Genomic DNA, 15,266 nt, shown 5'->3' with positions numbered 1-15,266 from the left:
GTCAAAAACAAAACCATATTCCACAACAACAAAAGGTGGGAAAAGGGCAGTCTCCCAATACAACCCTTTAATCCCAAGCTACTCAAAATGTGGTCCATGGTCCAAACTCTTAACAGTCCGTGCCCAGAAACAGAGAAGCTTCTTAGCTTTTAGAAACTTCTGTGTCTGTGACATTGCCTCAGCTTCTAGACATGTATGTGATCCCTTGAGCAGAAGTTAAAACAAAAGTAAAGATGCATCATAGGTTGCAAATATAGAAATAAATTAATAGCAACCTCCCCAAAAGGCAGGTTCTCCATTTATAGTTTGTGTACCACTGGAAAGTGCTCTGAGTGAGAAGCGCTTTGGAATGAGACTCGGTGGCCCAAGACTAGTTATAACTTAGCAGAGAAGCTCCAAACTGCCCCATCCTTTCCGGTGTCTCTACAAACAAGACATCAGAGAACTCTCCCAGGGCTGTCTCAAGGTCCACCTAGAGCAGCCTCAGGGTCTCCAGTAAGGGCATGGGGCAGCCAGCAAATGTGAGGGGCGAGAAACCACCACTCATTAATTCTACTCTGAGGCAGGAAACAGAGCAGCCAATGACTTCCCAGAACAAGGATGGTGTGAAATGGCAGAGCTGAGGTAAGCCGGCAGTCCAAACACAGCGTCTTCTCTTATGTAAGAAACCACAGCCGTGTGCTAGCTGCCAGGGTAAAATAATGTGCCTCTGTGTGAGGGACTCTGGGAGCTGAGAGGCTGGGCGTGCTAGAGGTTTGTCAAAGCCATGTACACATGGTCTGTTCATGAGTATTCAGTTTCCAAAGTGGGCTCTGACAATGACAAAAACCAGACACAGGGCCAACTGACCAAAGTGGCCACGCTTTCCACTCCCTGCCTGGGCCACTACCTCACGTGTGTCCAACGCCCCTTCTTTCAATAGACACTTACAACCGGGAAACTCCATACCTTCCAGTAGCTTCTTTGGGGCTAATTAAGTTAAAAGCTTAAAAAAAAAAAAAAAAAAAGAGGGCTTCCAGACAGGGAGAGAAATGGAATAAGGAATGTTGTATTTGGCCTTAGGCAGCCTAGGTTTCAGAAGCCCTCAGCCTGGAAACACAGATGTGTGTGACCAGTCTTTCCTGCTGTAAATTTCAGAGGGCCAATGTGGCAATTCTTGGAATCCCCAGTGAGCCTTTTTCATCACTCAACAAAGGAGATGGAGGAGCTGAAAAGATAAATCTGGAAACAGAGTCAACCTGAGGCCCAAGCAAGCAATCTAGTTTAGCTTAGAAATAGTTTAGGTCAAGGAGAATGCAGTGATGAGGAGCCTCTGTGAACGAGGACCGGTGTTCTGCTCTGTGACACACAGTTGAGCCCAAAGCCAGTCAACACAGTGAATGAAGGAAAATGCAATATTCAGTCATAGACGCTCTCTCTTTAGAGCATCAGAGAAGCAGAGAGCATTCATTCAGACAGGGAAAAAAAAGGAAACAGGGAGGAGAACCATAGCATTTAGATGTATTCATTACAAGGAGGTCCTGGACCTACTTTGTGCCTGGCTCCTAGTCACCTACAGCCCAGAATGACAGAGGGACTTGAACAAGCAATTACAAGTGTGAGAAAGATATGGCCAGACATGTGGTTATTTAACCTTGTCTACCAGGGAGCAGGAGGGTGGATTCCCCAGGATTGTCATTAACCTGAAACTTCAGGAATTAAATGTCAAGACACTGAGGAAGCTTTGAGAAAGACCATCATGGGGAGGATCCTCAGTCTGGAGGAAGGCAGTACATGGGTCAGACTAAAGTCATTTATTATGACTGGAGCTCAGAGTGCAAAGGGACAGTGACTTCCATGGGAGGCCGAGGGGCAGGTGGGGACCATCTGTCAGAGATTTTCAGTTTACTTAAGGATTTGGAAATTTATCCCCTAAAGACAATAGGAAGTCACTGTGGCATTCCAAGTGGAAAAAGTCATGCTTAGAAGTTTTACTTTAAAAGGTTAGTATAAAGAAAGATGAATAGCCAGACGGTAGCAGGTGTCTTTAATCCCAGCACTTGGGAGGCAGAGGCAGGCAGATCTCTGAGTTCGAGGCCAGCCTGGCCTACAGAGAGAGTGCCAGGACAGTCAGAGCTACACACAGAGAAACCCTGTCTCAACAAACCAAAAAAGAAAAAAGACCGACAGACTGCTGGTCTGGTGGTCGCCTGGGCTAACTGCAGACTGTCTTTAGGACAGATTTGGATGGGTCAGCTAATGGTTGTGTTTCAGGCTGAGTTAAGACACACACTGGCACAGTGAGCTCGAGACACAGGAACAACAGTGGCATCGATTCTCAGGAAGTCAAGGGACCAGAGCAGACTTCATAAACTACTCTGAACCCAGGCCATTTCTTCCTCAGCTGCACATCTGCAGAGCTTCGCCCTGGGCTTGCCAGTGAGATGGCTCGGTGAGGGCACCTGCCACCATGACTGACAATGTGAGTTCAAGTCCCAGGCCCACAAGATGGAAGAAGAGAACCGACTCCCTGAAGGCTGTCCTCTGACCTCTGTATATTTGTGTACACACAACTACACTGACTTTAAGAACATGTAATGAAAAACTTTTAAATAAAGAAAAAATGCATCCAGTAGAGGCATTGACCTGCAACTTGAACACTAGCAGAAGTTCAGTTTAGATGCTTCATTTAGAAATCTCATACAAGATAAAGGTATTCTGTGATCTCCACCAGCTCCCTGCAAATAGCCATACTTCAATCCCTCTACTAGTATTTACAACAGGATAAGGACCAAGTTCATCATCTTGCTGCCTGCCTCTCTTCAGCTTAGAAACAAGGGGGGAGGAGGGCACTGGATCTACACATTGGGAGGATGACTACAGGAACTATGTCCTTTCTGGGTTCCAATACCGAAGCCAACTGAAAAGCCTGCTGTCCGCACTACCAAGCACTCTGGAGGCCAGCTCAAGTGAGGAGTGGCAATCCTGGGCACCGACATGGTCCTCCAGATACTGAGGTAGCTGAGGTAGTCAGTACTCCTGGAAAACGGAGACTCCCAAACTCTTCTCTGCAATATTCTATACCTAAAAGTGGGTCACACACACACACACACACACACACACACACACACACACACACACACACACACACCCACCACGGGCCTTGTCACATTCTAAATCCTCTAAGAAAAAGACACTGTCTAAACTCTACCTCAGAGAAGTGTTTTAGCCTCTGGCCAAGACGGGGGGTGGGGAACGGCTTCCCTGGGCTGCTGAATAAAGAGCGTTTTCAGAGTTCGGAGTTTTCCAACTGCTTGGAAACAGGAAGGGCCCAATCCCAGAGAACAGTAACCCTCACACACGCCCCACATAAAGACATGTTGAGCCATTAGCCCTAATTGCCTGTGACTGACAGGGCGTGAGGCCGGCCTTCCAGGCCTTTGCTCATGGGAAAGAAAACAAACAGCTCACTGGGGACACAGGCAGCCATTTTCTCTCCTTTCTGCCAAAATGACTCTGCCTGTTCCCCCAAATTACAGCACACAGATTTGAAAGTGCAAACAACACATGGTTCTTTCAAGTCTCTCATGCCACCCATGAAAGAGAAAAGAAAGCTTTTCACACAATCAAACACTTGACAAAAGAAAATGGCCTTTTCAAAACTGCCTCTCAACACTCCAGTTTTCTTAAGCTTTGAGAAAATAAGAATTATTTGCAATGGTTTTCATTTGCTCAACACTATTTAGCAGAAAGAAGTGACGTGAATGCTAAGGATAAGCAGCAAAAGTCACACATGCTTTCTGATACAGGACCTTTAACCACTGGGGGTTCAGAATGGGCCTCAGGAACAGGGCATCGTATTCCCCAGGAAGCAAGAGGCATCTTTCCAATGTCCATTCTGAACTATACACTGAGGGACTACTCACCATCCTCAAGGCTACATCAGCACATCACCAGTCAGTGAGCCGGACAGAAGGGGGTTTCTTCAAACTACTCTTTTCTGAGTCTAGTTGCGGGGGGGGGGGGGGGGGGGGGAGTGGCTGGGGGGGGCCTGTAGAGACCAATGGACAGCTCACAGGTGTCAGCTCCGCTTCCTCTTTACCGGGTAGGGCCTGGGGGTGGACCTCAGGCTGTCAGGCTAGGCAGCAAACGCCTCCACTCCTGAGCCACCTCACCAGCAGCCCTAAAACAATGTGTTAAACAACCACTTACTTAGGGCAGGGAGCACGTGCCACCGGCAAGGGTGGAGGTCCAAGGGTAGCCTGCAGGGTCAGTTTTTCTCCTCCACCTGGGGGTTGAGGCTTGGTGGCAAGCAACTTATACTAAGCTATCTTGCCGGCATGTGACACTGGTTTCTTTTGTGCCATGCTGATAACTAGGATGGCCAATGGGAATGGCCCTGAGAACAGTCAGCCTTAACTGAGGTAAGACTCGGTTTCCCAGGTCGGAAGCAGTGTCTACCTTTGAGGCTCCTTCACAACTACTTCAAGGCAACACTTGCCTGTCTCCAGCACGTTTTACACATACCATTTTATTGGGGTCCCTAGACGTGGATGCTTATTGTCACCACACAACCAACATGTAAGTCACACAGCCAGGCCACCCAGGTGAGGCAGAGGGATGGATTCAATCCCCGATCTAATTGATCCCCACCCCCCAAAAAAATTCATGTTTTTTTAAATTTGTTCTATATGTGTTTTGTGTGTGTGTGTGTGTGTGTGTGTGTGTGTGTGTGTGTGTGTGTAAAAGGTCAGAGGACAACGTGTAGGAGTTGGTTCTCTCCTTTCACCACGTGGATATGGAGATCAAACTCAAACTGCCTAGCTTGGTGGCAACCCACGAAGGTCAAACTGAGGAGGAAAAACCGACTGTCTGGGCAGCATCTAGTCAGACACCTCCCAGAAGCCACCAAGGCACTGGAATTCTTGCTCCACAGAAGCTGTCCACTTGGGTCCCAGCCAAAGGCAGCATGAGCCCGCCTCCTGGGGTGCTTTAGGCTCTTTCAGATGCTGGCAGAGCAAGAACTTCTACACCTCTCTTGCTTCTAAACATGGCAGCCTTCCCAGAGACCCCTGGCCAGTAGGTAGGAAATGACCCCACTGTTTCTGACCTGGTGGAGGAGGCAGTCCCTGAGAGTGCCATCATGGGACACAAGGCTACTCACCCGGCAGGGAGAGCATCAGAGGCCTGGGCAGTGGCAGGGAGCTGCTGTGTCCCCGAAGTGCTGGGCTCCTCTCCCTCAGCTGGTGTGGACGGCGCAGGGAGAGATGTCGCGTTGGGGCTTGGGGACACACTCAAGGCTGCAGCAGGTGAGGCTGTCACCCCAACAACAGAAGGCTCTTCTGGATCACTGGCTGTGGCAGGTTCCTCGTTCGCTGAAATGCATAAAGCGCACTTAAAGATAACTAGGAATAAGACCTTTGTTTTCTTTCACTGGGTTTTGTACACCATACACTAACACTGTGTCTATGATATTGGCCTACTCAGACAATTGAAAGTTTTACAAACCCAGTCCTCTCACACTGGTTCCAGCACTCAGAAGGTAGAAGCAGGAGGATGGCCTCAAGTTTGAAGCCACATAGTGCATTTCATGCCAGTCGGGTCTGATAGTAGCCAAAAAGGATGGGTAGGGACACATTCACACTCTAGGTATAAGTGCACATTTGTATTTCATAATATGGAAGGGACTCTGCACACACACACTATATCATAATCATAATCACAATCAGCAGACACACTGATGAGAGTGTGCCCAAAGCCCCTGAGTTTGGCTCAGGAGAGATGGGATAATAAGAGAAAAGTATAGGAGAGCCGCACCATGAGTCTCCCAGACAAGGCTTGCCACCCGGCCAGGCTCCGGAATGACTGGCTGCCTTCGTCCTGACCCCATGAGTTGTGCTGGCAGGAGCCGAGAGGGAAGGCAGATTTTCTGGGGTACTAATCCTGTTTCCACGGGTTGTCAGATCTAAATAAAGTATAGTTTAAAGATTCAATTCCTGGGGCTAGGCAGACGGCTCAGTGGTGACGAGTACTTGCTATCCTTCCAGGGGAGCTGCATTAGCTTTGCAGCACTCACGGCAAATGGCTCCAGGGCATCCGGCGCGTCTGGCCTCATGTGCACATACCTACATGCAGATACACACACCTACACATAACTAAAAATGACAATTTTAAGAGAAAAAAAGATTCAATTCCTGTATCGGATCATCAGTGTCTTGGTGACAAGTGACACAAACTGGTACTCTGGTTACAGGGCTCCATATAAACTCTAGGCCAGACAGCCAGGGCTATTCTAATGAGAATTTATTTCCAAAAACAAAAACAAAAACAAACAAACAAAAAAAACAAAACACACCAACCAAAGCATTACTACAAAAATTACAGTACATTAGTAATGCCGTCCCAAAGGACATGAGAGAATGAATTTTAAGTAAATTGATTAAATACAACGATCTTAGGGACACCAATGGAAGGAAAGAGTAGCAGGAAAGACGTGAACAAGGATGGGTGCTGGTGGAAGTGAAGCCCAACCAAGGACAAGTGGACAGAGGCCCATCCTTCCCTTTAAAGTGCCCTCTGGCCAGGCGTGGTGGCGCACGCCTTTAGTCCCAGCACTCGGGAGGCAGAGACAGGCGGATCTCTGTGAGTTTGAGGCTAGCCTGGTCTACAGAGTGAGTTCCAGGAAAGGCTCCAAAGCTACACAGAGAAACCCTGTCTGGAAAAACCGTATTTAAAAAAAAAAAAAAAAAGCACCCTCTGTCTGCTAGACATGGACAGCACTTTTCTTCAAATACCTGTGCACACATAAAAAGGTAGAAACTTCCATAATGTTCTTTTTTATTATTTTTATCTTATTTTATGTGTTTGAGTGTTTTGCTTCCATGTATGTCTGTGCATGACATGCATGCAGTGCCCGCTGAGGCCAGAAGAGGATGTTGAATCCCTTGGAACTGGAGTTACAGACAGTTGTGAGCCACCACCTGAGTGCTAGGAATTGCACCCAGGTCCTCTTCCAAGAGCAGACACTGCTTTTAAGTGCTGAGCCATCTCTCCAGCTGCACATAATGTTCTCTTAAAGCAGTGGATCTCAACCTTCCTAATGCTGTGACCCTTTAATACAGTTTTTCATGTTGTGATGACTCCCAACCATAAAACTATTTCAGAACTGTAATGTTGCTACTGCTATGAACTGTAATGTAAATGTCTGATCAGCAGGATATCTGATATGTGACCCCTGTGAAAGGTTGCTCAACCTCCAAGAGGTTTCGACCCACAGGTTATGAACCACCACTTTTTAAAGATTCTTTTTTTTTTTTTTTTTTTTTTTTTTGGTTTTTTCGAGACAGGGTTTCTCTGTGTAGCTTTGCGCCTTTCCTGGAGCTCACTTGGTAGCCCAGGCTGGCCTCGAACTCACAAAGATCCGCCTGCCTCTGCCTCCCGAGTGCTGGGATTAAAGGCGTGCGCCACCACGCCCGGCCCTTTTTAAAGATTCTTGATTCAAGGACACAAGCTGGGATTAATAGCTACATGAAAGAGGCTAAGAACTAAGGACTTGTCTCCAAGGCAACAACAGATAACAATTAGTGAAACAAGGTAGCTCCTAACCCTTTTCACATCACCGTTGGTTTCTTCAGGTCTTTGATGATCACTGTGTCTACAAGGACCCCAGGGCACTCTAAGTCCTCCAACTTGGAAGAGAGGTCAAACAAGGTTTCAAAGAACTGCAGGTCTTTGAAAACATAGGAGCTATATGCAGAACTGTGTACACATTTATATCAGAAGTTCAATGCAAAACAGCGTAGTCATCATCTAGTTTCTTCTTTCTAATTCAGAGATTTGTTTTGTAGTTCCCCTAAAAAGCAGGTGTGCACCTGCTCCTGGATCTCTGAGGAGATCGCCACAGTTACAGTTTACTGTAGAGCAGATGTAGTTGAAGGTAGTTCAGCTCAACTCCATCAGCTGGCCTCCATTCTCCAGGCCAAAGCAATTCAAGTAAGTGTCTGGTGCATTTTCTGTTTCCCATTAGTCTCAGCCTCCGCCCCGACACAAAGGCTACTATTTCCTCACTGTCTCTAAGCTATCCTTCTCTAACTGCCCGTCATTTCTACCAAATCGTGTCAGGATCTGACCAAGACAGTCAGATGACAATCTTTAAAAGATTTATTTTATTTATATGTATTAATGTTTTGCTACATGAATGTATGTGCACTACTCGTGTGCTTGTGTCTGAGGAGTTCACAAAAGGGCTACAGATTCCCTGAACTGGAGTTAGGGAGGTTACAAGCTGCCATGTGAGTGCTGGGAACCGAGCCAGGGTCCTCTGAAAGAGCAGAGTGCTCTTCACTGCTGAGTCATCTCTCCAGTCCCAGATGACAAATTTAAATCAAAATAATAAACACTACTACTGACTATGGGATGGAGTGGGGAGTGTGCCAGACAAGACACAAAGTTCTTTCCTGGGATTATTTCTTTAAGCTTCACACAGAACCGCACAGTTAGGCCCGCCAATTATTTACACTGAGGAAACGAGCACCCACAGGAGGCGAACACCCTGGCATGGTCATCGGACATCGACTTCATACTCTGCTATCTCCCTAAGGACTTAAGGCTCTCACTGTATTTTCTGCACGTCTTTCAGTAGGGACCAAGATTACCTATAACCAGATCCAACTGGCTAACACTGGTAGTCAGCTGAAACCTAAATGTCCTCCCAGGATGTAACCAAGCTTGACTTTGAACAAATGGCTGTGAGCCTGAGATGTGGAATTGCCTCTGACTGAGTCCCTTGGATTTTGTTCTGTTTGTTTACCTTGCAGTGCTGAGGATCAAACCCAGAGCCTTGCACAGGCTAGGCGAGTGCACTGTTCCTGAGCTGGGCTGTAGCCTTAGCCCAAGACTTGCTTGCTTTCTTCTCAGTGTTAATACTGCCTGGCAAAGAGGCTACATCAGATGCTTAATAACTAAATCTGTACAATGAATGTTTCCCCAACATAAATGCAAAACTTTATTTTCCATATTCTGTCTGAGCTAAGCTAGTACATACAACAGATGGTAATCCTCTTTATGCGAATGTATAAACCTTATGCAATTCCGATCTTTAAAAAACCCCACCATGCCTTTTTAAGTCACTTGATAAATTCACTGTAAAATTACAAGGGAAACTAACTTTCTAAGAATAGAGATAAAGTCTAAAGAAGAGTGCTGGTTTCTGTTGGGGATTCTTCCCTAGTGTATCAGATCTATCACAGAGCTACAATAATGTACTAAATCATGAAAAGTCAGAGAATGAGTAAATTAACAAAGAGTTCAGAAACTGACAAAGAATTCAATAATTCACTGGAGGTTGCAAAATACTGATTCTAATTCCCTTGGTGTGGTCTTCATTTAAACAAGGACGAGCTGCCCCTCAACCACTCTGCTTCCCCAGGTTCAGTTTTGAGAGATGGAGCCTGTGGAAAAGCTCAACTCTTCCTCTGTCAGTCTCCAGGAGCTGATGACCTCGCATCATCTGAAAAATGACATTTTGTTTCCTTTAAAAATGTACTGAGCAGGTGGCGGTGGCCAGTTGGCTCAGCCATTAAGAGTACACACTGCTCCTCCAGAGAGCCTGGACGGCAGTTCCCAGCACCCTGTCTGACGGCTCGCAACCACCTGTAACCTAGTTCCAGGGGATCCAATGCCTCTGGGCAACTCCCTGCCCTCTACTCTGCACACATCCACCCACACAGCATCACAGATAAAGCTTCCTGAAATGTGTAGAAAATCACTGAGGTACAGGGTTTAAACACGTCTTTATGTGTTAAGGGTCATTAGCTGGGGTTAGTGGAGGGGTACAAAGGGCCAAGCTCTTCACACTGGCTTCCAGTGCTAGGAGAAACTCCAAGATGATTCAATGGGAAACTGCTGACCAGTGTAGATCTACTGCTACCATCTGTGTGTGCCTGGACACGTGTGTGTTCTCCCCTCGGATAACACACATGCATACACTTGCACACTGGAAGAATGGCTTTAGGGAAGCACAAGAGTAGCAGCCTCTGCATGTGTGAGTTATGCTTTTTCTCTGTCCTTTGAGACAGGGTTTCTCTGTGTAGCCCTGGCTGTCCTGGGAACTTTTCTGCAGACCAGGCTGGTTTTGAACTCAGAGATCTGCCTACCTCTGCCTCTCCTTGCTGGGACTAAAGGCATGAGCCACCAGGCCAACTTAAAATGCTTTTTTATTTAAAAACTGTTAATGGGTGTTTGTGTATACATGTGAATGTAGGTGCCTGCTGAGACCAGGAGTGCTGAGTCCCCTGGAGCTTGCAGTCAGTCCTGAGGTGTGTGAGGTGGGTGCTAGGAACCAAATTCAGGTCCTTTGAAAGAGGAGCAAGTGCTCTCAATTAAATTTCCTCAGCCCCCATGGAAATCAAGTTCTATGTACAAATATTGTAAAGACAGTGGTATCGTGACTCTTCTTCAGCCCACAAAAAAACCATGCCTCAGTGTCTTATTTTCTTCCCAAGTGCCCTTCATAAGGCCTTGTGCTTACATTACATAATATATATACACACACATACATACACACACAACACACACACACACAATGTCTTTAAAGGGGCTAGAGAGTTAGCCCAGCAGTTAACAGCACTTGCTACTCTTACAGAGGACCCAAGTTTGGTTCCCAGAACCCACATGGCAGCTCACAACCATCTATAACTCCAGTTCCGGGGATCCGATCTGACACTCTCTTCTGGCCTCAAAGGGCACCAGGCACCCACATGGTGCACAAACGTACATGCAAGCACAACACCCATGTACATAAAATTAAAATAAGGCTTCTGGAAACAGAGGTGGTTGGACCTCTGAGTTCAAGGCCAAACCTGGTCTACACGGAGTTCTAGGCCAAGGACTACATAGTGAGATCATCTCAGTAATAATAATGATAATAAAAGACTTTTAATAAACTCCAATTCTGCTTCATACTACTCATCCTGAAATTCTTTTCTGGGGTAAAGCCAAGGACCCAGCTTTACCTCAGTGGAAGTCTGAAAATGACTCAGGCTGTCTCTGCCCTTGGTACAACTAACATTTCCTTTCTTTTTTTGGAGACAGGGTCTCGCTAACCCTGAATATCTGATCCTCCTGTCTTTCCCGCTGGAGTGCCGGGACTACAGGCATGCACCGCTATGGCCGTGTATGTAGTGCTGGGGACTAAACCCTGAGCTCCGGCATGCTAGGAAGGCAAGCACTCTACTGCCCGAGTCACGCTCTCAGCAACACGACTTTCCGTCCCCTACATTCTTGCCTATCTCTGTCACAGCAGCCCTGCTCTCCAGATGTTCTCAGAGCACTACAGTTCAGACTGGCCATTGCTTGTATAGATCCCACAGTGCCTGCCTGCGGCCTCAGCTCTGCAGCACAGAGCTCCTGCAACAGCGGCTGGCACTTGGCTGACGTGTCTTTTCAACTCTGCCTGAAAGAGATTAGAAGGCAGAAGCCTTATCCTGGCTTATATTGTCCAGCAAACAGCATTTGATAAATATTTGTTTAATAAATATGCATTCACTAAATCTAATAATTTTAAAAGATATTAGAACTACAATCACCTGATAATTGTATAACATTACCATTTAAAAAATAGGTCTTTAGCCGGGCAGGGGTGGCGCATGCCTTTAATCCCAGCACTCGGGAGGCAGAGCCAGGTGGATCTCTGTGAGTTCGAGGCCAGCCTGGGCTACCAAGTGAGCTCCAGGAAAGGCACAAAGCTACGCAGAGAAACCCTGTCTCGAAAAAACAAAAAAAAAAAAAAAAATAGGTCTTTAAAAAATATTCGGGAGTGAACTGTTATCTAGCTTTGGTTTGTTCCACGTTTGAGATAGAGCAGTACCTATGGAGCTCAAACTGGCCTTGAACTCATGATCCTCTTGCCTCAAGCCTCCTGAGAGGGTTTGCTATCATCCCTACTTTAGAATGCATCTTTACATAGAAAAGTTGACAAGATGGTGAGTCCTTCACCCAATGTCCCCTAGTGTTATTTTTATATATAACCATGGCACATTTGACAAAACCAAAAATATCTGTACAAGACTATTACCTAAACTCTAGACTTTATTGGAATCTTAGCAGCTTTTCCACGAAGTCGCTGTTTCTGTTCTAGAATCCAATCCAGGATCCCTCACTGCCTTTAGCAAGTACACTTTTATTAGCTCATTTGCAATTCCCACAGCCCATGAGGAAAATGTTATTCCCACTTCACTGAAGACACGCAAGCCCCAGGACTATGCAGACAGGTGCTGTGCAACCAGCAGGCAGCAGAACCAACACTCAACCCAGAGCTCGTGAGGTGGAAATACCGGGAAGGGAATAGAAGGGAGCCTGGTTCTCCTGGACGGAGGAAGAGTGGGGACCAAGGGCGGGGTGGGGAGGCACCAGGGCGGCTGAACAGCCGCCGGCTCCTGCAACCGTGAGGGTTTCACAAGGCTCTTCTGTGCTGTCGGTTAAACGCTTTAACTTCATGAATCACACTCATTCAGGAACAGGAAACCCTTGGGCCAAGAAAAAGATCAGGAATTGGACATTCTTTTTCTTAATCCCAGACAAGCCAGCCTAGCAACTGGCAAGCTCCAAGTCCAAAGAGAAAAAGAGAGAGGTGTCGGGAAGGGAGAGAGAGAGACACAGAGAGAGAGAGATCTTGTCTCAAAATAAGGTGAAGAGCAAGTGAGGAAGATACTCAACAGTGACCTCTGGCCTATACACAAAGGCACATACATACCTGTACACACATGAACACATACATGTAATCATACATGCACACACAAAGAATTTTTGTTTTAAAATAGGAGCTAGAGAAGACCTGAGTTTGGTTCCCAGCACCCACATCAGACACCTCTAGCACATACCCACACACAGACACATGATTAAAAATAATAAAGACAGATGGGGTGGTGGCACAGGCCTTTGATCCCAGCATTTGGGAGGCAGAGGCAAGTGGATCCCTGTGGGTTTGAAGCCAGCCCAGTCTATATACCAAATTTCAGGCTAGCCAGAACTTCATAGTAATGCCCTCTCTCAAAAACAAAACAACAACAATGAATCTTTAAGCAAAAAGAAAGAGTCAAGTTATACTAGAATGAAGGGAAAGGTGACGAACCACAGCTCCGTGCCTGACTGACAGTAAGATAGTCTTAATTAATTAGCTAGAGTAAATGGATGTAACACCCACTGCCAGCATGCCTCTCAAAATTTCAAGTCTAAAATTTGTTTTTGAAAATTGTATGAACTTTCAAAGAGAAAAAGTAGTAAGGCAGAGCTAGCCATTTTAGACATTAAAAACATACTATGCCAGGGCTGGAGAGATGGCTCAACAGTTACGAGCACTGGCTGCTCTTCCAGAGGAGCGGGTTCAATTCCCAGTAACCACCCGGCAGCACACCACCATTTGTCACTCCAGTCCTAGGGCATCTGACTCCCTATAAAGGGGGCGCCAGGCAGCCATGTGGTGACAGACACCTGTCTGTAGGCAAAGCACAGATACACATGAAATAAAAAATTTAAAAATATTATTCCAATCATCAAAGTAAGTGGAACTTACTCAAAACAAGAAAAAAAAAATCTCACAGTATAAAAGAAAGGAGGAAGTGCTACGCTCTAAGGAAAAGCCACAGTGGAAGGGGCCTAACTAACACTCAGGGAGAACAGGGCCCCAACACTTTAGAGGAAATTAATCTAGGGCTGGGTAGCTCAGTGGTACAGTGTGTACACACCATGCATCAGGCCAGGAGTTCAATCCCCAACACCAAAACAAAGCAAAATAAAAAAGAAATAGAAAGAACAAACCATGAGGTGGAACTTAACATTAACAGCATAAAAAACAAGAACAGTATTTACAAGGTTGGGGGAAAAAATCTCATATAATACTTTGTGAAAGTTTTATGCAGCCTTGGACATAGAAGCAATCCTCTTAAAAGGAAATGGATCTCATTTTTAAAAATTCATATCCATCGACACAAGAACTGCACTAAAAACCTCCCTGCACACAGGGTCGGGAGAAGGGACCCGTGGGATAGCTAGAGCCCAGGAATTCAGGGCCAGCCGAGGTAACACAGCTAGAACTGTTCTTTTAAAAAAGTTCATGTTTCCCCCCAAACACGGCTGTATGCAAAGAGGGGCAGGTGCCGGCGGAGGTGGTGCGTGACCGTCACCACAGAGCTCTCACGCAGAGGAAGAGTGCCACGGGTTCAAGGCCAGCCTGGTGTAGTCTTCCAAGCCAGCTACTCTTATCTCAAAAACAAAACAAAACAGAACATAGAGAACTACGTAACAGTTGAGGAAGAATAGTTAAATGACGGATGGTGATTAACTACACTAGAATTTATTATTTTAATTTGATTGAGATGGGGGTCTCACAGTCCCAGCTTCCCTTGAGTTCAGTTTATGTGGTAAGCACTCTACCAACTGTCGACGAGCTACACTCCCATCATGGAAACCACTTTAAAAAAGTAAACAGTGGGGCTGGAGAGAGAATGGCTGGTAGCTAAGAGTTCCAGTTTTTCCCTAATGTCTTTTACACACATCAATACACCACACAACCAAAAGGAGACTGTTAAATTAATCTTGCATGCTTGGGAAAACTCTAGCAGGAGGCACAGTTAGCTACTCTTTCAGAGGACCAGAGTTCAGTTCCCAGCATCCACAGCAGGCTCACAATCACCAATAACTAACTCTAGGTCCAGGGGACCTGACACCTTTTTCTGGCCTGCTTGGGAACTCCCACACACGTGTGCACATGGGCATACAGATAAATGCACATGCCATTAATAAAAATAATCTTTTAAAAAGTAAATAAGGAGACCACACAGATAAATGGAAGCATGGATAAAAAAAATAATGAAAGGAAACAAAAACTAACAGCCATGCCTCATAATTAAATGATTGATACAGATAAAAGCTATGAGCTAGGCACCATGCCTCGCACTCTGTATGCCCCCTCCCAACCCTTCATGTGCTTTATATGGCTTATTATAACAACACACAAGATACACACTCTGGCCCTAATTTTATAAATGAGGAAACAAAGTCCCAGCAAGTAAGTCACTGAGTCTCAAACATACTATGTATAGGGAGTCTAGATCCCACCACAGCCTGTATAACCACTGTGCATGGAAATCACATTTAAAGCAGCTGTAACAGATGAAAAATTTTGGTGAAATTTTCAATAAAAAAATCAGACAGTAAATCACTGTGCACATAGCCCGATGAGGTGCTAAAATCCATCAGTCTTTCCCAGTCCCCTTACTTCTAAAACTTAG

At 45.9% G+C, this 15,266-nt stretch overlaps 1 protein-coding gene across 2 annotated transcripts in view; it reads right to left on the bottom strand.

The window, feature by feature from the left end:
• The window catches only part of Wwp2 (WW domain containing E3 ubiquitin protein ligase 2), a 139,206-nt gene that overhangs the window by 47,787 nt on the left and 76,153 nt on the right, over window positions 1–15,266 (bottom strand). For both annotated transcript variants that reach the window (XM_006974134.4, XM_076572126.1), the window contains exon 8: window positions 5,144–5,354. In XM_006974134.4, coding sequence (XP_006974196.1) covers window positions 5,144–5,354 — 211 coding nt within the window. The remainder of the gene's footprint in view (window positions 1–5,143; window positions 5,355–15,266) is intronic.

Source organism: Peromyscus maniculatus, chromosome 5 (assembly GCF_049852395.1).
Source record: "Peromyscus maniculatus bairdii isolate BWxNUB_F1_BW_parent chromosome 5, HU_Pman_BW_mat_3.1, whole genome shotgun sequence".
NCBI lineage: Eukaryota > Metazoa > Chordata > Mammalia > Rodentia > Cricetidae > Peromyscus > Peromyscus maniculatus.
Note: the sequence above shows the minus strand (reverse complement) of the source record. Positions and strands in the feature narration are given on the sequence as shown.